We start from the raw sequence: 24,141 nt of genomic DNA, 5'->3' as shown, positions 1-24,141 counted from the left end.
CCTTCAGGACAATTTCATTCTCTGTACTTAATTACAGAGGTGCCATTTACCAGATGTTTGAAACACTAGGTATTTATCTCTCTCTCTCTCTGTCTCTCTCTCTCTCTCTCTCTCTCATGCTCTCTCTCTCTGCAGGTACCTGAATTACTTTGCCACTAAGTCCAGTCCAACCGGTGTGATTTTGGATCTGTGGGAAGCTCAGCACTTCCCCGACGGCAACCTGAACCGATTGGCTGCCGTGCTGGAGGAGATGGGTCGCCATGAGAACATTGTCCCCATGGCAACCGAGCACTGATGCCCGTCAGCCACAGCGGATGACGGAAGGAGTGATGGGTGAATAACTGGGGGAAGGAGAGCAGAGGACTGGAACACAGCAGCGGGACACACGGGCACGGTGGCTTTTCCCTCGCAGCTTTACGCAGGGGGAGTCGAGCGGTGACTCACAAACGCTTTCGTTACCACGGCGACGTGTACAACTACAAAAATATAGAGGACCAGAATGGAGAAAATTCAGGAGATATTGTACTTTAAGCCCTGTCTGTACACTTCCTGGTACAGTCTGTTTTCTTTTTCTTTTTGGTTCCTGTTTTGTTTCTTTTCTTTTCTTTTTTTTTTTACTATTTGTCAAATCAGTTTCTTAGGAAACGCGTGACTTCTGCTGTCCAGATATTGGACCTTGTCCAGTTTTTTCTCTAACATATGGGATAATCAGTAATAGACAGTGAGTTTTGTGTGTGTGTGTGTGTGTGTGTGTGTGTGTTTAGGCAAGGCCCCAGGTAAGAGGAATCAAAAGCATTGAAATCCCTCGAGTGCCACCAACCCGTGTCAGTCCTTAACGCTTTCCCATTAAAATTGATAAAGTTGATAAAAATGTTCCCTTTATGATGATGATGATGATGATGAATATATTTAATATTGCCTTTATTTATACTCATTTATTACTATTTTCCCTCATGCAGTGTCCCATTATGTATCTTTTCCCTTATCATTTTTCTACCTTTTATTTTTTTTTTTTTTAAGAAAACAAATCCTGTATTGTCTGCCGTGTATGTATTTTTTTTTTTACAGTGCCACCCAGTGGGCATTCTCTGCAACTACAATTTTTCAAAAATATGCAGCTTGTAAATAAGCATTCAAGACCATTGTACATGTAAAGTTTAACAGTGTTTATCGTTCTCTGGTTATTATTTTCGGATTAATTGCGTTCAGTTGCATTTGTGCTCTGTATTTAATCGCAACTTTAATCGAGACATGGAAAAAAGAAAAATAGCAGCCAAATGCTTGCTGTTTTTTTTTTTTGTTTTTTTTTAATCAAGGTCACGCTTTTGGAGGTTTTGTAAACATTTCTCCACTGTTACTGGGCCTGTGTTCTCTGTTTTAGTCTGCTGGGAGAAATCTGACCTTGACAAAGGAAATTAGGAAAACAGGCACGGAAAGGAAAAAAGCCACAGATCAGTTACAGATTTAGTCACAGTTTTTTTTCCAAAACCACATACTAATGCACTAAACCATATCAGAAAGATTTTTTTAATAGTAATAATAATAATAATAATAATAATAATAATAATACAGACTGTTGGATATATCAGAACTACAGATTATCATAGTAAATAGTATTGTAGACAGAATCTGTACACCTTGGCTACGTCCAGAATACCAGCTGTGGGCGATATGACAAAAATATCATATCATATATAATCACACTTGAAGCCATTTATATGATGCACAATAATGTATCATGATATTTGCTAAGAAAATTACAACAAAACAGTTTTTTTTTTTTTTTTTTTTTTTTTTTACAGAATGCCCTAAAAATTCAATTATTTAACATTGAAAGGGAGGAACGGTAATAAATTCTGTAATAAATAAATAAACAAACAAATAAACAAATAAATAAAACCCTTTTTCTCAATTAAAAAAATCAGTACAAAATTTTCACATCAAATCAGCTGCTACCAATCTGTTTTTAATTATTAAAAAATATTTTTATTTACCTGAAATCTCAGTTTATATCATGATATTGTCCAACGGCTAAACACAGAATGGTACTTCTGGTAACTATAGCAACCTTTCAACTGGTTCAGTAGTGAATCCTGTGTGCTATTTTATTTGTATTTTATTTAGTATGTGGTTTTGACCGTCTACCACGTGGTAGTAGGAAGATTCGGACGTAGCCAGGAGGTGAACTGAAATGCTGTTTGATTTTTCATGTTTAGTTTGCGGTTTAGGGGTCTTCATGGTGACTCAGTTGTTGTGATTTAAGCCGAGGCAGAGCTGCTGTACATTAGAGAGCGGACTGATGAGAGTGCATGTCTCCCTCTACGCAGTGTATTTTGCAGTCGCCAATGTCTACATTTTTTTTTCCGCTCAGTTCATTTTTGTTGTCCAAATTTCTAAAGCTGTCTATGCAACTTCTGCATCCTTTCTAAAAAAAAAAAACCTGAACTGTACATGCATACAAAGCTCTAGCAGTTGCATTCCATAGTTCCCATAGCTCTGGATTATTATATTTATAGTGAGGATGTTACTTATTCTTTTATGGCACGTTCATGATGTAATTTGCAAAAACAAAAAAAACAAAAAAGCTTGCATCTCCTCTGTGAAATTTCTGTACAAAATGTAAGAAAGAATTTTTAAACAAGTAATAAATTATATTTATATGCAACACTGAACTTAGCTCTCACCTTCTCTGATTTGTTATGGAGAAGTGTTTTTTTTCTTCACATTACGCCTGAGCGTCCTGATGCTCTCACATGATGCACGGTGGCTCCAGTTGGATTCCTGTAACACACTGGATCATCTGACAGTTGTTAACACTATAGAGTGTTTCTCACTCTATCTCTTTTACACACACACACACACACACACACACACACACACACACACACACACACACCAAACCACCCATCAGCACCCTTTGATATTCAGCACTCATTTCAAAATGTAGTGCTGCGTTCAAAAATGTGCCTTGTTAAACATTTCATTAGTCTGCGTATTTCCAGATAAAGTTTCCCCCTCGGTGATAAAGCAACTGTTCACACGTTCTGTGAATATTGGCACTTTTCATTTTCTGAGCTCCGGGCTTTGTGCTGTTATTTTAATATCCATGGACGACATTTGTCTTGCTCACTGCTTGGCCCAAAATAGCGCTTTTAATCTTTCTTGTTATTGCATATTTTGTGGCACATTTCACAAGCTCTGGCTGTGGTTATTTACTCTGATTATAATTGGCCGTCCTGCTGAGGGAAAAAATAAGCAGCCTGAAGTAGGTTTTTTTTCCTTTAAGCAATACGACACAGTATTTTTGATCATCAGGAGTTGTAGCACTTTGATCTGGAAGCTTGTTCGTCGTTTGAAGTTACAGGAAAGGACACGGCTTGTAGGACTTTTAAGCCTTTTATTAAAGGGGAATGGGAATGTTAACCTGATACATAGCTGTTAAATCACTCCATTTACATACATACTGATGGAAGAGGACAAATACACACGGATGTGGACTTTTACAGCAAACCTATAACCTGTATTACAGCTCGTGCATTGAGATATTTGCCAATCACGGTATGCACTTTTACCTAATGAATTCCGGGTGGCAGAAAACCTCATCAGTCATGGTAAAAAAAAAAGAGAGAGACCTCTGTTATGTATAAAGGCCACACAATTTCCTGCCCATCACACAGTGGCACATGAGGCTGTTATGAGGCTGTTATGAAGCAGGTTTATCGATTGCCAAGCCATGGCAGATGAATATCCCCTGATCTGATGATCCTTTTGACCCTGGAGGAAACCGGAACACTCTGATGAACACTCTGGCGGTGACGTGATCATCTCTGCCTGTAAACATCCAGCAAGTTCATCAGGCCTTCCTACAGGAACGGGAGAAAATCCCCTAACTGAACATTTAAAGACTGAAACAATGCTGGACTTTCACAAATGTTGCTGTCTTCTTTCCATCAGTATGCCATTCTATCTTCACATAATAAATGTACATGTTAAATAAGGCACAAACCAAAACAAAGTCCTTAAGAGAAACACAAGAAAACAAACATTTTACTTATTCAATCCATAATTAACAATACATTTCAATATCACTATTTACATTCATATTTTGGGTTACAGTTATGTACAGGGCAAACACAAATGGCCTGAAAGATAAAAAAAAAAATGCCTACAGTAGGTCTCGTCTGCATCTTTACTTTAATTACTCACAATCAAAGTATAGGGCTGGGCAATATAATAATCAATATTAAAATAAACTGCATCACAATATACATTTACACTGAACTAGCGCACACATGGTCATACCTTCATAATACTGACCAACTCCACTGTTACTCACAGTAGTTGAGTGTACAGTCTCAGAGTTTTTTAAATCCAGCACTATATTTTTGCAAACATATATATCCTTGCGTTTTAGTCATGTCATTTTTCTGTCCATATTTGGGACTGAATTTCTGGCTTGGCTGTAGTAAGAAAACATAACTAGAGGTAAGGCTAAAATTACTCACCATACTTTGAAAGATCATAAACAGTACTTTGACAAAGCCAATAAAATAGACAGGCGGAAAAATGTCCAAATTTGTGTTTTCCTGATACACAGGGTGTCCAAAAAGTCAAGAACCAATGAGAGTAAAATTACATACATTTAATTTTATATTTATTATTTACAACATATGCTCCATGTGTTCACCCTTACGCCCTGTATCATGTTTTTGTGGATTTTGCTCAACTTATTCCCACTGGTTCCTGACTTTTCAGACACTCTGTATATTTCTCTCGCTATTCTGAGGCACCTTGAAGAGCACAGAATCTGAGTGTCCTGGAGGGTAAAGGATCGCAGGGTGTTTCTCTAGAATTTGTTATAAAAAGGAAGGTAAGTCGATATCAGTATTGTATGTAGTGAAGTGTATTGGATACTGAATGATGCAGTCCCCTGTTCTGTCCTCAAAACGGCAGCGATTATACAGTGTGACGTCACATGAAACGCAAGGATATATATACAAATATATATGTTCTAAACATTTATATAAACGTTTTCAAGTACTGTGATATGATCTCTGCCGTACCCCTTTCGTTATCATCAGTGAAATGGAAGGACAAGAATAGAGGAAATTATTTTATGCACTTAGATTTTTTTTAAACCTTTTTCATTGAAGCATATCTTACCTTTCATTGAAAATGATAAAACAGCATTAAATTAACAAAAAAAAAAAAAAAAAAAAAAAAGCCAACAGAACCATAGCAGAAAGGCGTGACATTAAATAAAAGGCTGTAGGTGATGGCGTGATGGCCGTTGCTCCCTGCCCCCTCTATCCTGGGTGTCAGCATGTGAGGAGGCGCTCTCTGGTGTGCACCAGCAGGGGGCGCACTCTGTCCTGTGCTCTGCTGGCTGGGAGCTTTCACAGAAAGCAGAATGGGGCCGCTGGGGGCCTGTCGCTCAACTTGGAGCGGAGAGGAGTGGGACAGCTGACTCTACCTCCACCACCTCCCTCTGAGTCTGTTGGAGCGGTCTGAGCGTCCCTCACAGTTTAATGTCCTGCGACTCGGACATTTTGGCCAGAGTTTTCTTCACCCTGAGGGCGGTGAGGCGGGAGCCTGGGTTGTGTGCCCAGCATTCGCTCATCAGCTTGCCCATCTGCCTCAGGCACTACACACACACACACACACACACACACACACACATCAAATAAACATTTCAATGCTTCATTTTGACAGTTTAATAATTAATCTCTAATCTTGCACACCTGCTGTTTCATGCACATCTGTGTAGTAGAGGTATGCTGGATTAGGACCGAGGCCTCAAGGGACCTCATTTATAAAACACGGATAATATGAGGCATACATCAATGTAACATCAAATCCATTGATTTTAAGATCTCATATGTGACTGCACAAATGATACAAATACAAATGATGATGACCGAGCTAAAAAAAATCATTTTTAATCCTCCTTGTAATGTTTGCGACTCATCTGTGGGCTTCATTCAAGCACCGCACATAATATGAGGCTATAATTCACTTAATTATAAGTATAATTGAGATCAGGAGAGGATAGGGATGTTTCTTGTATAATAAGTACCTCATCGCTGGTCCAGCGGTTGGCAAAAGAGGGCCGCTGTCTCTTTATACACACCACTTCTCTCATATCCTCATAGGACGGGTCTGTGGGTACCTGGTCATGGTAAGGCAACTGATACTCCTCCACAATTCCTATACAAATCACACAGTCATGTCCATTAAACACTGAGACAGATTAACAAAATATGGCTTGTGTATGGTTTGTTATACCACATTTACCTAGGGCTGGACACTACAGCCTAATAATTTCGACATAATTATATTTTAGATTATTATTATGACGTTAGTGATGAACTCATCATCGGAATATTTGCAATATTCATTCTATAACATTACATAATATGGAATACGTTATGGACTCCTTCTCACTGACCTCCTGACACACATCTCCTGGCGATCTCCCACAGGATCAGGCCGAAGCTGTACATGTCAGCCATGATGTAGGACTGAAAGTGGTTGCGGTTCAGGGTTTCGTCCAGTACCTCTGGGGGCATGTAGCGCTTGGTGCCCACTCTTGTGTTAGGAGGAATGTCCACCTCATTGGTATCACTGTGAAAACAGAGGAAACGAGTGTTAAATTGAGGTAAAAGGATAAATGCGTTTTGTCATTAAGTGAAATGATCTCATTTTTAAACAAACATTTTTTTGTAAAATAGCAAAGATAGTCTGCATTTACAGATTAAGTTTAAAGTGGAACAACATTTTTATCTGCATAACTTCCAGCTCTCTTTCAAAGACAGAGTCTAAACTCATACCAAATTGCAGTAAGGAAAAAGGTCATTCCTTTTGTACAAGATGCCTTCCTCCATTAGGTCAGAGCTTTCAGCAACTTTGTAAAGTTTTTTTAGAAAGTCAGACTGTGTCGCAACTGAAGAACTGGATGTACCTTTTATCTAAAATTTGTTGGTATCTTGCATCCATGTTAAAAAACTGAGTTACTTGCACTGTGTTTTAGTTTGTGTAATATTTGCAAAGCTGTACTATGGTTGTAAAAAAAAAAAACACAGCTAGAAGGACATTTAGATCATTTAGACATTTAGAGTTATGAAAATGACTGAAAAATGACTCATGGAAATTACAGCTGCGCTCCACTGCCACTGCCCTTGGTGTTTTTTTCTTTCACAAATTTCCTCATGGTGAAGTAATGTGTTTCCTCACTGGCCCATCGACTCTAACTCTGATTTTCCTTGAAGTCGTGTACCTGATGAACTTGACGGCTAAGCCGAGGTCGGCGATGCAGCACGTGCCATTCTTCTTCACCAGAATGTTCTTACTCTTGAGGTCGCGGTGGGCGATGGCCGGCTTGCCCTGTGTGCCGAAGATCTCAGTGTGCAGGTGGCAGAGCCCTGAGACGGCCGAGTACGCCAGGCGCAGCAGTGCCCGTGTATCCAGCGTGGTGGATTTGAGGTAGTCGTAGAGAGAGCCGCTCTCGTGGTAGTCCGTGATCAAGTAGAGCTGCGTCCATGAACCTGTTCCCTTAATGTCTGCCGCAATGAAGCCTGAGCAACAGAGGTACGGGATTTAATATGCCATCTTCTTGTGATCTTCAACGTGGTTATATAAAGTTCTGTCAAACAAGCTAATTAGAAACATTGCAGCTATGATGAACTATTTTACCTAGTATATTCTCATGCCTCATGAGGACAGTCTGGTAAATCTCGGTCTCTCGGAACCAGCTGGCCTCCTCAGTGGTGAAGAACACCTTGACAGCCACCTTCTCGCCTCTCCAGCGGCCCATCCACACCTCCCCGTAGCGTCCCTTTCCGATCTGCTTCACCATCTGGATCTGCTTAGCTATGGTGCGCTGCACCTGCAGAGCCGAGAACAGGCCGAGTCTTACAGCTGATTGGTGGATTAAACTCAATTAGCAGCTATGATCTTAGGCAACATGGCACATGATGTTATTGTGAAGTGGTATGTTAAACACACAGTATGATAACCATACAACCCAACATTGCAGTCTTTCAAATATATAATGGTGAAACACTGCAAAAATGACTTTATCTGGCCTTGCATAGTTCCACATTAGTACAGAAATTTTGCTTTTACCAATTTTCATCTGGAATTTTTTTGTGATGTCATTATCTGTATCTGTATTGCGTAATCGTACTATTTCAGATTTCTACAGAAGATATATGGACTACTGGTTTATTGTTCAAGGCATGTAAATAGAGTGGACAGACAATTGGCTGACGGGGTCACTGCATTCAGGTGCAGGTGCAGTTCACGTCTCTCACCAGAAGGGGGAGTCCTGAGCCACTGCCTGAACTCTGCGACTGCTCAATCAGGTCCTTCAGAGACTCTCCTGGAGGGATGTATGTCTCGTCGTGCTCCAGACCAATAGTATACCTGGGCCTCAGCTCCTGACGCTTGTACCTATAATACATCGCAAACACATACATTGTCCTTGAGATTTTATGTCTGCTTTACTTTTATTACCAGTATTTATCAAGTATTAATGACTGTTTAAATGCATGTGAGTTATGTCCTGTTTTACTGATTTGATTTTCTTCATAAATGTTCAAAATGTGCTGCTATTTAAAAAACAAAAAATTTACATGTGCCAGTCAAAAAAATAATAATAATTAATACCCGATATTTTAACTTTTTGTTAAATACGAAATGGACTCATTTTCTATACTCTAAAATAGGTCAAAATAGGCCATAAATGCTTGATTGCATTTATCACTCTAATTACACACATGTAGCAGATAACACCTTAGCACTATCCACTAGTCTTTTATCTAACTTCCAAGTCCTTAATAAAGCACTCATTTAGAGTTCAATTAGGGATGGTAAGTGGGCATAATTTTAATACACATATATTTAGTAAATACTAATAATTTTTTTAACATATTTAATTGAAAAACCAGGCATTAGAAGAAACATTTGACTGGCAGCGTATTGTAAAAGATTTTGTGATGCATTCAATGGATGTAAACACAATGTCCTTCTCCTTATCATTACTTTTGATGGGAATTTACCTGAAGTAACAGAACACAATGATAAAGATGAGGATAATGCTGCACACTGCTACAGAGATGAACAGAGCCATCTGGTGGATGCTGTTGTCCACGTAGTCTGCAGAGGAGTGAGAGGGAAAAAAGCTTTTTAGTCACTCTAGACATTGATGCCGACTGCATTATTTTATTCTAGTCTATTCTTATACAAGAGCTAATTTTTTTTTGTGGGAGGGTGTATGTGTGTGTGTATATATTTTTGTGTATTGTGTGTGTGTCCGTGCGTGCATGTGCGTGTTCAGAATGCGCGGACTGGAAACTGAGTCGTGATCGATCACATCCCCTTCCTGCAGCAGTGTGATCAGGTTTCTACCTGACGACACCAGTGAAGCCCCAAGGTTCTGCTCTCTGGGACTCTAACCTTACTGCCAAGCTCCTGCCTGTCAGGGGTGCAAGCGGACCCCGTCCACACACACACACACAATACACAAAAATAAACGCTTTCTCCACACATACAATGCAACACACTGATGCACATCTCTGCACCAGTCAACTGCGTGCATGGTGGAGAAGCTCCTTCTACGTCTTCTGCTTCATCTCAGGAAAGATGCTGTCCTTCTAACTCTGATTAATTTGTCCCCATGTCTCCAGTGTCATCATTACAGAAATAGTGCACCCTTGTTCTCTCATACACACAGCCAGCCACCCGCTCATCCACCCCTCCACACAGTCAGAATGTGAGAGCCGGGATGTCTCGCAGTGTGATAGATGGACAGATAGCTGCTTGGTGCTGAGGTTGGAAACCCAAGCGCTCCCTGGAGCCTGGCTGTCCTTTTCATTACAGAGTGAAAGAACAAGCAAAGACGAACGACTCTGGTTCATCTGCCACCCCTCCCACCATGCACTCCACTCATCACGGCCTAAAATGTGCGGTTTGTAACAGTTTAACCTGTCACAAACCATCAGGCAGGAGCAGGACATCAGCGCTCTGAATCACTGAGACACAGGAACGGGAGCAAGTTTCAACCTGTCAATTGGACTGTGTGTGTGTAGGAACATAATAGTGTAGATATGACTGTTACTCTGATATTGTTGTATTGCTCAGTACAATTTCAAATCACATATGTAACGAGAGAAGCACAGCTTTTGATGAGCTTGGCAAGATGTTATCTTAAATGTTGTGCTTCTCTCTATCCCAAATGGCACACTTGCGGTCTTGTGGTCCATATCTGCGCATGCCTCTGAGATCCACAAGGCCATAAGGTGTCCTATTTCTTATTGTGGGACTCAAAAGGTGCTTAAGATGTCCTCTATATGCCCTTAATAAGCTTTTCACATTCCCAGCATTGCTCTCTGAAAATAATTATTAGCTAGGACCAGTATGGCAGATACAACAACATTAAAGCCAGCTATAGAAAATAGGAGTTTTTTTCCTTTTTAAAAAATGTTTTGTCATTTATTTTAACTTATTCTAAAGAAAGATTCTGCTTCTCTGAGTGGAAAATTACAATTGTTTCAACTACAGTTGATCACAATGCAATCCGTAGTGTGAGTTTGTGACTTTGCTGCTGGTATCATTAACTGGCAATCCTTTTTTGACTGATGTGGAATGACATTAAGCCTTCAGAGTACTGCTCCAAATGCTCACTTTTACACTTGTGCCCTCGAGCGTTCACCTGCATCTTAACAACGTCACAAAGGACACTGAATAGAACCGCAGGAGTTTGGGACAGGAACTTAGAAGGTCTGATTATGACTGTGACTGTGTTACACTATTTTATGGAGCCTTACTAGGGGTGTTAATTGGAGGCAGGGTTGGGTGAAGGTCTCGGTTGCAGTAGTCCTGGTCAGTGCAGCACTCCAGTGCCCTCCTCAAACGAGAGTTCCCTGTATCCTGAACAGCAAAATTAATTAATTAATTAATTGATTTTAAAGGAACAATATACAATAAAAAAAAATTCTGGACTAAGAACCAGGATAAAAATAAAAAGAGCTTCCTCACCCTGCACTGAAATTCAGAGCCCACAAATCCCAAACAGCCTGAGGTGAGCGTCGGGGGGCCGCCCTCTTCCTCCTCCACCATGGTGAAGCAGTAGCCATCAGTTCTGTAAACATCAGCACAGTTAACACCATTTAAACTGTCATCATCATCATCAACATCATCAACATTATCATCAACATGATCATCATCAGCATCACCAGTATGAAAGCACCAGAGCTGATCTGAGTTATTGAAATCAGTGGTACAGACTGAACAGCCAGATTAAAATAATCGGACTCTGAAGCAAAGTGAATACATACAGGTGTTGCAGGTGGAGTTTGAATAGGAAACACATATAAAGGTCAAAGATGAAAAGGGTATCTCTGATAATATATAATGATGGAACTGGAAAACAAGCTTGAATGTAAATGAAGTCCATATCCTTACATGATAAACGTGTAAATGTATAGCTCATCTTCAATATCATCTTCATTTGAAAACTGTTACAGAAAATGACAGCTGACTTGGCTGATTTTCTATGAATTAATTTTCAAATGTGTTTCTGACAGAAATATTTGCTGTTTTGAAAACCCTTGTCATAATTGACCCATATATCCGATATTATGTAAAAGTTTTAGGCACCCTAATTTATTAAATATATTTTGTCATCTGTGATTAATTTGTGTCTTCTGCATTACTGTATCAAACTGTAGCAAATTTTAGTTTTCCAAACTTTCATTTGCCTTTCAGACACAACATCATTCAGGCTGTCTGGTATTACATAAACTCTGCAAAAAAAAGACATCTTAGTGAGTGAAAATATCTTGAATGTAATCAAATTAATCTAGCAGTTCCTATTATAAGATTGCAATAAAGTAAATATATGATAACTAAATCTTTTTCTGGATATTTGTAATCATTGTTCAATCATACAATTTGTCTTATTTTTAAGGATTTATTTCTACAAAAAAACAAAATGACTTGCTAATAGAATGAGAAATGTTAAAAGTTGAAATAATCTCAATAATCTTTAATGTGAAATAAACTTTCACATGTAATACATCTCACACAAGGAAATATTACACAGGGGGTGGTCACACCATAATATATCACTTTATAGTCATTTTTTATATGTACAAACATTTCATTTCATTACTTTTGCAGGCATCTTTGCTTTATAGACATTCTTTAGATGTGCCTAATAGTTTTGCTGGACATGAAAGAATATAGTGAGCGGGTGCTTGATTTTACAGTAGGTGAGTGTAGTGGGATATGGGTCTAACCTGACACCTGCAGGTTGGTACAGTAACTCCACTGTATTGAGAAATGCACAGATGCGGTTCTAACCTGCAGGTGTTGTTGACGGAGTCCTCGGGACAGTGGTGGTAACAGTGGCACCACAGTGTCCTCTCAGGAACCACAGGCACTGAGCTCCTACTGTCCTCCTTTCGGCTATCCAGCGTCACCTTCCCAGAATTCCTCAACAACATTGCGTCTAGCACGTTCGCTGCAGAGAGGAAAAGGAATACAGACGTTTGCGCTAACTCTAACGAGATCGATAAATCACATCAGGGTAATTAGTGCGCTGTGTTCACACTGTAAATTAAGCTTTCATGTGTGTTTGTCATGGCAGAAACTCGGACAGTGCTACTGTGTTTATAAAAGTCAGACCTGTGCTCTGTGTACCTGCCTCCAATCAGAGCACACAATCACGAAGAAAGGCTTTTTTGTGCTCCACATGAACAGTGTGTGTGTGTGTGTGTGTGTGTGTGTATCTCTGTACACTGCTCCTTTTCTAAAGTGCTACTTTATATAGCACCTCTACATTCCACAATTCCGGACAATTTGTTCAACAGACAGATTCGATGGTTAGTCATTTTTATAACCGCAGCTTCAGGGAATATAAATGAGCGCGTCTATACAGTCGGGAATTTTAAATGGGGTTGCCTGAGTGCTACCTAAAGTCTAATGGAGTTTGGCTGTGCTAGAATAACAGACGGCTGAAGTGACCACAGAGGAAAGCAAAAGCTCTGCTCGTATATATTACACTCAGAATTCTTCAGCTGTCTGTATTGGATGGCTTTGGAAAGCTCTAATATACCACAAAAAAAGGGTTGATCAAGTTTGCAACAAGCTGTACTTGGATGTTGCGTGTGTGAACTTATAACCACAGACTTTGTTGGCAAAGACGTGAACCGTGAACGTTTCAGCGCAAATCTATCACAAAAAACATTGTTGCTGTATTCAAAGATAAATATTTGTGAGTGATTCAGGGTGTTAAACAGCACGAAAGATAATCTGAGCGGCAATAATTATGTCTAGTCGTCCGAGCAGACATAACATTCTAAAATAGATTTTCTAATCCTGTATATATTAGCCCGAATGTGCAGTGTAAGGAAGCTCTTTAGTGAGTTTGTTGATAGATGTTGCATATAAATAGACTCAGCAAGTGGCCCGACACCTCTCTGAGGACCCTAGTTCGATGACAGCGTAGTAAAAGATTGATCAAAAGATCGACCGCACGTGTCTGTGTGTGAGGAGTCACTGCAGGCCACAGGCATACCCCCAGACTGCTATTCACACTCACTTATTGTAGGACATAAATCAGACGGCATGGCTGAAACTAAGCCAACATTGATCCACTGCCTCTCAGTAGCTCTCAGACACAGTCGTTTATTTCACCATTACACTGTGCACAAACAGAACTGCCACTACTTTATAGTTTACCCAGGATATACACACACACACACACACACACACACACAAGCACGACAAAATACTGTCAACTGAGTAAATAACAGCAAAAAATGCAATACGCTTGGTTTCCCAAAAGCACTGCTCATCCTTAGCTCTCTTAAAGTGAAAGGGCAAAAATTATTGTAGAAAACAAAAATTACATTAAAAAAAAGAAATTATATAAATAAGCCTTTCCAAAATTATTCACAACCCTAAGGAATATTAAAAATTAAAGCAAACAAATTGCCATGTTTGAAAATTAAAAAAAAAAAATTTTTGTATTGCTTTCTGCCTCTGGGATCTTTGACCAATTCCTTTTCCATGTATAGATACTGACTCCAAACACACACCCAAATCAACACAAACTGCTGTAAGAACATTATTGCTTTGCAGTAGCCTGTGTTCTGAAGAGAAAAGGGCAGTCCATCTGCGTAAATGTAAGAATATAAAAGAGCTTGAAATGCGATTTCAAATCATCTTCATGTATCTCCAAACCTGTTGCTAAGCCTTCACTAAATTATGGCAGTGCCAACATTTTTGAAACCACTTTATGCAGAAAACAACTGACAAAACAATTTGCAATATTCAAAATATAACACACAATTAATACTTAACACACAATTTGTTATTCATTTTATGTATCCATGATTTAGCAGTAGTTTGACTTGACTCTCGTGTACTGCATTTCTCTGAACTACAAACAGTGTGTGAGGCTTTTGGGAAACGTACACCCTGATTGTCCAGGTAAACAGCCGTCATGGCCTATCTCAAACACCTTCATCACACTTTTGAAAAACTCCCCACTCTAATATCAACAGTTGCAGTGCACAGAGCGTGCATTAGGCAGAACAGCTTGTTAGTGTTGAGAGTGGGCAAGTAATTTGTAAATGAGTCAGGCACTGGCACCACATGGCTGGTGTGTATCTTTAAAGAGAACACTCCGTGTCGTGCTGACATGGGAGGTGGCGTGGCGATACACGGCCAGATGGCGCAGATCTCGACTGTTGCGATGAAAGTCCCTGCATCTTTCAGGCAAGGAAAAGCTGCCACAAAGATCGTACAAAACTTTCTCAGTGTACAATCAGTGTAGGGATTAAATGTAGAGAAAAAGGAATCCTGTGCAAGTACTAGCTTAAAAAAAACAACAAAAAAAAAACGTGCCACTGGTGTGACAGAGTTAAAAGCAATATAAATCTCCATCCTTAGCATGCTGTTTATTCTCTCATTTTTCCTCCATTAAGAACCCACGTAGCCCCTTCATGCACCATGTAAACCCACCTCTCTACATTTACTTAGCTTGTGATAGATGGTTGCTGGTGTTTTGGATGGGAGATGGGGTTAGGTGCTGATCTATGGCCTGGTTCCCTATTCAGAGGCCGGGAAAAGGGAAAAGGGAAAAGGGAAGGGCCGTAGTGAAGGTGTGGTTAGATTTCTAGCCCTACAGGCAGGCCTGCCCGGAACTGAGCTGAGAGTGCAGCCATTAATAACACCCGCACTGTCAGGAAGGCCTTTTAAAGACCTTATAAGATGTAAACACAGCAGGGGCCTCACAAAGGCTTCGGCTCCACCGTTTTACTCCAGCACCTTCAACGGAGGGCCCCTCTTTCTCTTTCTCTCATTCACTGACTCAGGGGCCGTTTGTCATAAATGAATCAAGTGCTTCATTTTTTAATTAAATTAGACTGCTTAAAACCTTGCTGAAATAATTGATAACACATTCTGACGTACGTGTTGGATCTGCAAATTCTTTCAAAGTAAGATAAAAATATGACCTCATAGTCTCTTCTCTTATTGAATTATTTCATAATCCTTGGAAATTAACTGAATCATCCTTCATGTTCTTTGAGTTTCTCTTACTGAGAGAAAGAAAGAGAGAGAGAGAGACAGGAAGAGAGAGAGAGAAGGAAAGGTCACGCTCTGCACATTGCGCGCACACACACACACACACACACACACACACACACACACACACACACACACACACACACACACACACACAGAGTCCCTCAGGGCTGGAGGATGATCTGTACCATTAGTCTTGTGGTTAATCAACGTAGCAAGGCAACGCCGCTTCCACCACAAAACGACTTTGCGCATACTGCTGAGCTTTTTAAGTTGCTCTGTGGGTAAAGCACTTCACTCTGTCTTTGAATGGGTCTTCATGGGGACTTAAAGGGTCCCTAGTGTATCGCTGGACTCCACTAACATAGTGAAAGAATGATGATTCAAGAATCATTGTTTAACACAATTTGTGAACACTACAAACTATGTCTATAATATAAAAGATTATATCATGTTACCTAGACTATGCTCAGGCTCATTTTGACTAAGCATGTGTATTGCCATAAATGTTGCTTAGATTGATAATAACGGAGCTGCATATAAAACAGGCCAGAGGTTTTAAAATAAATGTAAAGTAGAACATGAAGGTTAACAGGTTAATCCACTATATCATACAAAAGAAAACCAAACAAAAGGCAGAAACCTGAGGAAAAATAAGCCAGGAAGTCAGGATCACAGAAAAGACACTGATTAGCAGCAGAACACAATGAGTATGGGACAGATTGCGCCCAAGGCCAAGGTTTCATATTCAGAGCAGCAAAGCACTTTCGATCTGTCCATCAGCTCATCGCGCTCTCGTACACACAACTAAAAAAACCTGCTGAGATCAGCGATGACATCCAGGCAAGGTTGGAGAGAAACCTGACTCACAGCCGGGACACACAAACTCACAAAAGAAAAACACACAGACTGATGTGGTACACGCACACAACTCAGCACTACATCAACGAAACATGGGCATGAATCTTTCTGACAACATGTGGCAGATCATATCACTGCGAATCTGCTAATGGCTTTGGTTTAATAAGTCCACGTTCGTGTTTCAAACAAAAACAGAAACTGCAAACACACACTGATACCGCATATATTTGAGATTTCGAAAAAACTGTAAAGCTGTACTCCTTGCCAAATTGAATAGCACGTGTGAACTGTATCATCTGGAAAAAGTGAGTATGGATGACAGATTTTCCAGGTGCTGAGAGTAAATCTCATTCTTCTGAAGAGTTCTGACCCGAACAGCTTCACCCCGGATCACGCATCTATCCATCACCCACCCGTCATCCATCCCCCACTTGCTCCCCTTAACCCCCTATTCACTTCAAAGCATTCGCCACGCCGCCGACAAACAGGGGCTAAATCCTGAGATGGCGTGACAAACCGGAGAGCTCTTATCCATCTTCCTTGTCTGCTCCAACCACAGGCCACTGTCCTGCTCTCACTACTCACAGCCATGAGTTTTCATGGGTGTGGGCATCCGGGATGATGGAGAGCCACTAATCTGTTCCGCATTCGCTTACATTTGTCTGACTCGAATGTGTTCATGGCGAGTCTGGATCCCCTAGTGCCCGTGACCAATGGCTGAAGGATTTGTGGGGGTTCACATCAAGGGAGAGTTTCAGATGCATGCAAAAAAAAAAAGCATCAATCTTTTAATAGTCTCTTAGTCTATCTAGTCCTGTGGGATGCCAAGACTTTCCTCGCTGTAGCACATCTGATCCAAGACAGACATGATAATTGTGTGGAGAGTGAAGAGAATGGCCACACGTGTGCTCAGGCACTTCTCGTTCTTTATAATATTAGCTAGCTGATTTTAAATAACGTGAATTAGATAGCTGCGTTAGGAGCTTCGGTACAGCTAACAGTAACACTGATCGTGGCTGCTCATCAAGAACAACGTACTGGCTAAGCGCTGTTATTTTCATTCACCTAGCATTGTCTGTAGACTTTTTCTTCTCGCCTAGATAGCATTTGCTGCTAGCAATGAACTCCTTGTGCTGAGTTTTATCAGGTTACTTCTATGTATATGGTGCTGTAGTTCATCCTCTTGATATTTTCTCTGAGCACATTTTGTTTTGATTTCCGTCATTAATCGTGAAATACGTCCTCTGTCATTTCGTGTCATCTGTTCATCAGCGTGACATCATAGTATCATGATATCAGATTTTGGTATCGGAGCATTTTTTTTTTTTTACTAGATTAAATGAGCATTGTATTGGATGATCTGACAGAGGTTGCTTAAAAAAAAAAAAAAAGCTGAACATTTTGTCCCAATCTATATGGAAGTTTAGCACAGTCTAAAATGGAGAATTACAAAAACATAAGCTAGCTGACTGGTGAACGACTTGCAGAAGGTTTCTAAGCCACCATGGGGCGATGGAGTAGGCCTCATGGAACACACGCCTAGTAAATAAAGTTGACAAACTATGAAAATGTTTCATAAACTCTAATATGTCTGTTTATTGAAGCATTTAAACTGTTTAGTTATTTTTCAACTGTTAAGTTACTTTTTGTTACCATCAGCAGCCAACCGCAACCCCAAGGTTTCTTGGAGAAAAGTCTGCAGTTTACTGATGCACACCTTTCACCGTATGATCAGATGCTACTGTTGTGTCTAAACAAAATCATCCTACTGTAGCTTGACCCTTTAACCAGGTGGTTTTTAAACATGTATGGCATCCTGTAACCTATATCTCATTATACCTAAACCTACATATATACACATCCAACTACTTCATCTTCTCAAATACAGTCCTCAAGTCCACGGACTTTACCTAAAATCATTTACATTTCTAACTTGTTTGACACTGTACCAGCTCCATGAGTAAAATATGAGTCATGGAATGGAAACACCTAGCATATGGTTTCGCTTTATTTCTGGCAGTCCAAATAAAATTAATCACACTATTTGCATCGAAAGTAGTCAGCTCATTCATCTCTGACACCTGTACCTGTTTAGACCTGTAGTGACCTGTAGTGGTGAGACAGAATCCCAGTGCACTTTGCATCTCAGTAAAATAATCCACAGGACACGCTTCCATTTCCCATTCAGAGCGAAACCGGACGAGCAGGAGCGTGTTATCGAGGGGAGCAGCTGGAGCCGGAGGGGAGGACTTGGCCAGGGTCATCACACCCCCGCTGGTTGTAAGCTCATTTACCTGAAAAAACACCTGTGCAATCTGATTGCACTTCAAAGGTATTTGCAAAAGTCCATCTGATAAAGTGCGGTCTTTCTAATTTAGAGCAGAGCTGGATAAAGCAGCGGCCCGTGTTCCCTCCTCAAAAGGTTACAAAGGGAGCAGGTGGTTTTTTCGGTGATGTGGACTGATAACTCTTGATCCTTGGATTCCACAGCATGCTAGATCATTTCCTGCTCTTTATTCGCCTCCCAAAACAAAACGGACCTTGTATCGAAAAACATATCATAGCACATTTTGAACATCTACCAACTGCCAAGGTGATAAGAATAGGGTGGAGATACAACCACGCTGGATGCGTATGCAGACAGCCAGAGGAGGCAAGTGAAGTTTTCATGGGAAACAAAGCTTTAATAATCGTTTAATGTAGCTGGAAGTTCCAGCTGTAATTCAGACAACAGATATATTAATGTGATCATTCTAATGTCACTGTTTCTATAGTAACAACTCATTCCTCATTCAGGGACTTGTATGGAAAATGTTCCATAAAATCTAAGACTAATAATGCTGCCATCTCAGTGACTTTGTATAATGAGATGTTTAACATTAATGGAAGGAGTCTCCAGTGTCAGTGTTTCGTAACAGTCAGTAAGTTATCTGACACAGGATAGTCTTCGGTACAGAGGACTTTCCGGGTTCTCAGTAACACGACATGCTGTGTTTGACACTTTTTTTACACAATTTAACTTAGAAACATAGCTGCTGTAACGTAAGTGATATGTTACATCTTGTCTCACAGACATTCCATAACATTAAATTCAACTATAAACAGATAAAAAAAAAGAGGTGTTCATTAATAAAAGGAGTAAAACACTTTGAGGTGTGGTGTTATCGGATAATAATAAACTTTGGGATGGAAACAGTAATGTGTCATGCTGTCATGGATTATTTTCCTATAACAGCATACCTTGTCGTATTTTACTAACATTTATTAAATGTTTAATGCAGTGGCTTCCAATCCTGTACATTTTGTGCTCCCAACATATCTGATTCAACTCATTACGCTAACCAAGAAGCATGAACTAGGTTTAACTGAGTGAGTTATAGGAGAGAAAATGCCAAAATATGCAGGATAGCAATCTTTCACAGGATGAATGTATAGGGTAATGAGAAACTAGTCCGCAGATGTAAAATTAAGATCCTATACAAGTCAGAAATGTGTTATGCCATTTTCTGTATTTACTGTTACTACTCCCAGAACCTCTCAGAGAGTTCTTACTCTCAGTGAAACTTTCCTACTAGTTTCACTGTAGTTACTGAATAATACGCTTTACAGTAGGAATTTATCTGAGATATACGAGCCAGTGATATTCTACATGCATATTTGGCTCACATGACAATAAAAATAATTGTCTTCCCGTTATAGCATACTGGGAGCATGTGATGAGGCGTGTGATGGCGGGTGATCGGTGACTCCTCCCTGTCCTCGCTTTGTCTTCCGCACCATGTTTAGACACAGAAAGAGCCATGATGGACGCTTCTCCCTCTCTTGCTCTTTCCATCAATCTTTCTCTCTCACGCACAAACACATTCAGGCACACAATACCACAGGGATCCTGGATAAAGCCTCTCGTTTCATAAAGTGCCAGAGTCGGCGTCCACCTGTTCCTCGTCCGTCATGTGTGCTAGTGTGAGAGGGAGTATTGTACGGGAAAGCCTGTATCGCTCTCGCTTGGGCCATTGAGCACACATGACCAGCTTTTTCAGACACTTTACAAGCAAATGTTATTTCCTTCATGGCATGTTCACATATACTCCTGTACAAACGTTTATGTACTTTAGGGTTTCGCAGTTTACACAATTTTGCCATTTGTTACCGGGTGGTAATTAGGCCCACTTGCTTTTTCTCACCAGGTTCAACAAACAAATCAAACTGAACAAATGTGCCCCGACCACCTACTTTGTGCTCCTTCATTCATACACTACAGGCCACTTGTTGCCCTCTTCGGCACTTAATTATCTGACCGCTGTGTTAATGAGGAAGGAGTTCACCCTCGTTCCTTTTGTCCCTGCCCGAGCCTCCTGGCTTTCCACGTTCTCGTCTAAGCACAGGTGCAGGAGACCCACCGCTGGACAAAAAAAAAAAAAAAAAAAAACATCTGAGCAGCGGATCGGGTTCTGTCTGGGGAAACCCGATCCACATCCTGTCAGGAAGTTGTCCGGCATAGCAGGACCGCGGCTGCTGCTTCGCTTCTGTTTGCTTCTTCTATCACCCTCCTCTCTCCCTTTAGCCCATCTTTTCAACCATTCATTTAGTAGTAATCATTAAGCACCTTATACACACTCATCAGCTTTATTTACGTTACAAAACAATGCCTTACAAAATGAGAAGTGGGTTAACACTTCTACTGCAGCTCAAAAGTAAAAGAAAAGCTTTCAGGCTTTTCTTGCATGTTACACACACAAAAAAAAGGCTCAGTCTGTTGGCAGAGCTGCTTTAGCCTTGAAAACATCTGCAAAGTTAAGAAGGAGGGTGACGTGTTTCTCAATAATACCTCCAAAGATAACCGTTCAAGTTAAGCACATTGTATAAAAGAGGTAACTTATTAAAGGCAGAAGAAAGACTTGTTTCCATGGTGTTGCCACTTTGCACAACAACAGAGTGCCGTAGAAATCAGTAAATATCTCAATCCTGCCTACGAAGCTGAAACAATTAAACAAAGATGTGGCACACACTTCACAGGAGAGGAGCTGTCAACAATTTTATACAAGAATTACATCTTATTTATTCCTTCCCTACACCCACGTCAATTTGAGTGAATTACAGAAAAGTCTTTTAAATTATATTCAAACTCTAATGCACAATGATTTCTACAATAGAAGCTTTAATCGTGTAGTTATTGTAAGCAGAGGTGAGGTAACAGAATAATAAAGAAATTTTCTGGAAAACATGATCTGCATTTAAAAAAAAAAGGACTTTACTGCTGGAGGGATGGTCTCAAATAGATCATCTGGTTCCAGTTTTCTTGCAGCCCTAAGACTTAGCTTTTTCTCCGTGGGTGGCTGAAGGCTTTGGAATTGACTTCCACACAGCATCCATGAAATCACATCAATTTCCTCCTGAAAATCAAAGCTTAAATGTATGGATGGGTGATGTGGTTAAAAAAAAAAAAAAAAAATGTAAATTGGGATAACCAATTTACATATCAGTTTTTCTTACAGTTACACAACAGCATTTTTTTTACTTCCCTCATTCAACAAACAGAGCAAGTTACTATTTCCTATTCCTAGCATTTCCTACTGAGAGGCTTACACAATATTTCCAGAATCAGGGAAATCTGACAAAACTGAGCTCTAATGCTAGCACGACGCACAGTCACATCGCATTTTCACTTTACTGACTTCGTTGAGTGAAAATGAAGACGCTAGCTCAAATAACGTGTTTACGTGCAACAAGAGAACACCACAGCTGAAATGGACTTTTTACCTTCTTGTCAAGGATGCAAAAAACACGATGCTTCAGGAGAGGATAGAGATTATGGCTACAGATATTGAAGTACTTACTTTTTTTTTATTATTTTACTTACGTCATACTTTTGAGTTAATATATTCCTGTTTAAGCTATGGATTTCAGGGCGAGCATAAATTGCGACTCGGTAACACACTTTGATTCCTGGTGCACGGTGACATAACTTATCACGGCAACGATATCACATCACTACATCGCTCAGTTTTATCACTTGTCACTGAGCAATTTGTCCCCCCTCTATTTATCTCATCTCTCAGTTTGCTTTTAGCACGCATTATAATACTGTTGTGTACAATCTTTTCTCCCTGATAACTGTGCATCATTTGTTTTTTCATCTGATTTTGCCACATGACCTTCAATTTAAGAAAGTGACTGTATAAATATTATTCCTGTTATTATCTTTACTCTCCTCGACATTTCTCATATATTCTCCCTCTCTCTCTCAGTCACTCACACATGCCTACACACATACTTAACTCCCTAAACTTCCTTAACCTGTCAGCGGGTCCAGACTGACATTCCTTACACTCGTTAACTACATACCTTTCCTATTTGTTTCACTGGATTTACTAAGGAATTCATTGTAGTTATTAACTAAAGGTGAATAACAGAATATGCTGGGACTTTAAGGGCTTAAACAGCCACAAACACAAACGGAAAAAAAAAAGAGTGTGTGATCTCCTTAAGGAGTTCTCAGTAAATTCCCATACTGAAGGACATGGTGAGATAAGAGCAGGCTGAGTTGACCTTGCTCACAATGCTGAGTCTACGCTGTGATAAAAGACGCTTCTAGTGCCTGATACATTCCCAGTGGCTCTGTGACAAGAGACGCATAAGCATGTCCAAACATTTACATACATAAGTGCAAAGATTAAAACTCAACACACAAGCTGGTGGTGCACATGGATGCGGCGGCTGCTAGCTATCCCTGCCGTTATTTTCTGCAATTTCGTTGTCTTTGACAGTGACAGCAAACCTTGGACCTTCACTAATATAATAGGAATTGCATTAATGCCTTATTACAATTAGTTGGTTCAAAGTAAGGCAGCTCAACAAGTGCATTTATAAGAAACTTGGTGGCAAATTGAAATAAAAGCTGAAGGCATCACTTGTAGACCTTAAATGCGAAGTCATCAGTTTGAAAACCATAAACTTCTATATGATCCATTAACAAGAAATTTAACAATGCACATACTATACTCACACATATCCTGATATTTGTGCTATATCCTGATATTTACAGTCCGGTAAAAATAGCATTATAGCCTTCTCACTGAATATATGAAAATATCTCACTGAAAATATTTTTAATACATTTAATATACTCTTTCTTTTGTGATATTTACATTTAATATACATAACTCTAAGTAATAGAGTGTGGTGTTATGTGGACCCCAGATAAAGGAAAGTTTCTCGAAAATACATTTACAATATTAAAACAAATTATAATCAGTTCTTTGAATACAGAATCTTTAATGTAAAAAACCAGTAGTACTTTTATGACCTAATGTATTCTTGCTCCCATGGAAAATAGGTGTGAATTTAAAAAAAAAAAAAAAACAGATGTGTGCAAGAGTGTATGAGTGTGTTTGTGTGTGTTATGAGGGTAGGATGTAGGAGAGGTGAGTCAGTACCCCCTGTCTCTCTCTGGTCTATCTCTTTCAGAAAAACTGGGCTTCAGACCTGAGCACTAAGCCCAGCGTAGACCCAGCAATCTAAGTAAGACAGATCTAGAGTGAGTAATTAATCAAACAGGTCAAGAATGTATTAAAGAGCTGTCACTCCATCTGCTAAAGTCATTACCTCAAGCTCTTCACCACAGATGTGTAGCACAAATGTTGGCTGTTTGCTCTTTCACTTATCTTGGCTGTTTAGTAAAATGCA

General features: G+C 39.9%; 2 protein-coding genes across 9 annotated transcripts in view; one reads left to right on the top strand and one right to left on the bottom strand.

The window, feature by feature from the left end:
- The window catches only part of unc5cb (unc-5 netrin receptor Cb), a 155,265-nt gene extending 152,593 nt beyond the window's left edge, over positions 1-2,672 (top strand). For all 4 annotated transcript variants that reach the window (XM_034312753.2, XM_034312752.2, XM_034312751.2 and 1 more), the window contains one exon: positions 136-2,672. In XM_034312753.2, the coding sequence (XP_034168644.2) occupies positions 136-295 (160 nt within the window). In that variant the 3' untranslated portion in view covers positions 296-2,672. The remainder of the gene's footprint in view (positions 1-135) is intronic.
- Positions 2,673-2,808: 136 nt separating this feature from the next.
- bmpr1bb (bone morphogenetic protein receptor, type IBb) overlaps positions 2,809-24,141 on the bottom strand; it is a 73,251-nt gene continuing 51,918 nt past the window's right edge. For all 5 annotated transcript variants that reach the window (XM_034312849.2, XM_026943918.3, XM_026943919.3 and 2 more), the window contains 10 exons: positions 12,364-12,523; positions 11,038-11,140; positions 10,827-10,929; positions 9,060-9,156; positions 8,313-8,451; positions 7,693-7,885; positions 7,277-7,574; positions 6,449-6,624; positions 6,077-6,207; positions 2,809-5,644 (listed from right to left, as the gene is read on the bottom strand). In XM_034312849.2, coding sequence (XP_034168740.2) covers positions 5,519-5,644; positions 6,077-6,207; positions 6,449-6,624; positions 7,277-7,574; positions 7,693-7,885; positions 8,313-8,451; positions 9,060-9,156; positions 10,827-10,929; positions 11,038-11,140; positions 12,364-12,523 — 1,526 coding nt within the window. In that variant the 3' untranslated portion in view covers positions 2,809-5,518. The remainder of the gene's footprint in view (positions 5,645-6,076; positions 6,208-6,448; positions 6,625-7,276; positions 7,575-7,692; positions 7,886-8,312; positions 8,452-9,059; positions 9,157-10,826; positions 10,930-11,037; positions 11,141-12,363; positions 12,524-24,141) is intronic.

This window comes from Pangasianodon hypophthalmus, chromosome 17 (assembly GCF_027358585.1).
Source record: "Pangasianodon hypophthalmus isolate fPanHyp1 chromosome 17, fPanHyp1.pri, whole genome shotgun sequence".
NCBI lineage: Eukaryota > Metazoa > Chordata > Actinopteri > Siluriformes > Pangasiidae > Pangasianodon > Pangasianodon hypophthalmus.
This window is presented reverse-complemented; position numbering and strand designations above follow the sequence as displayed.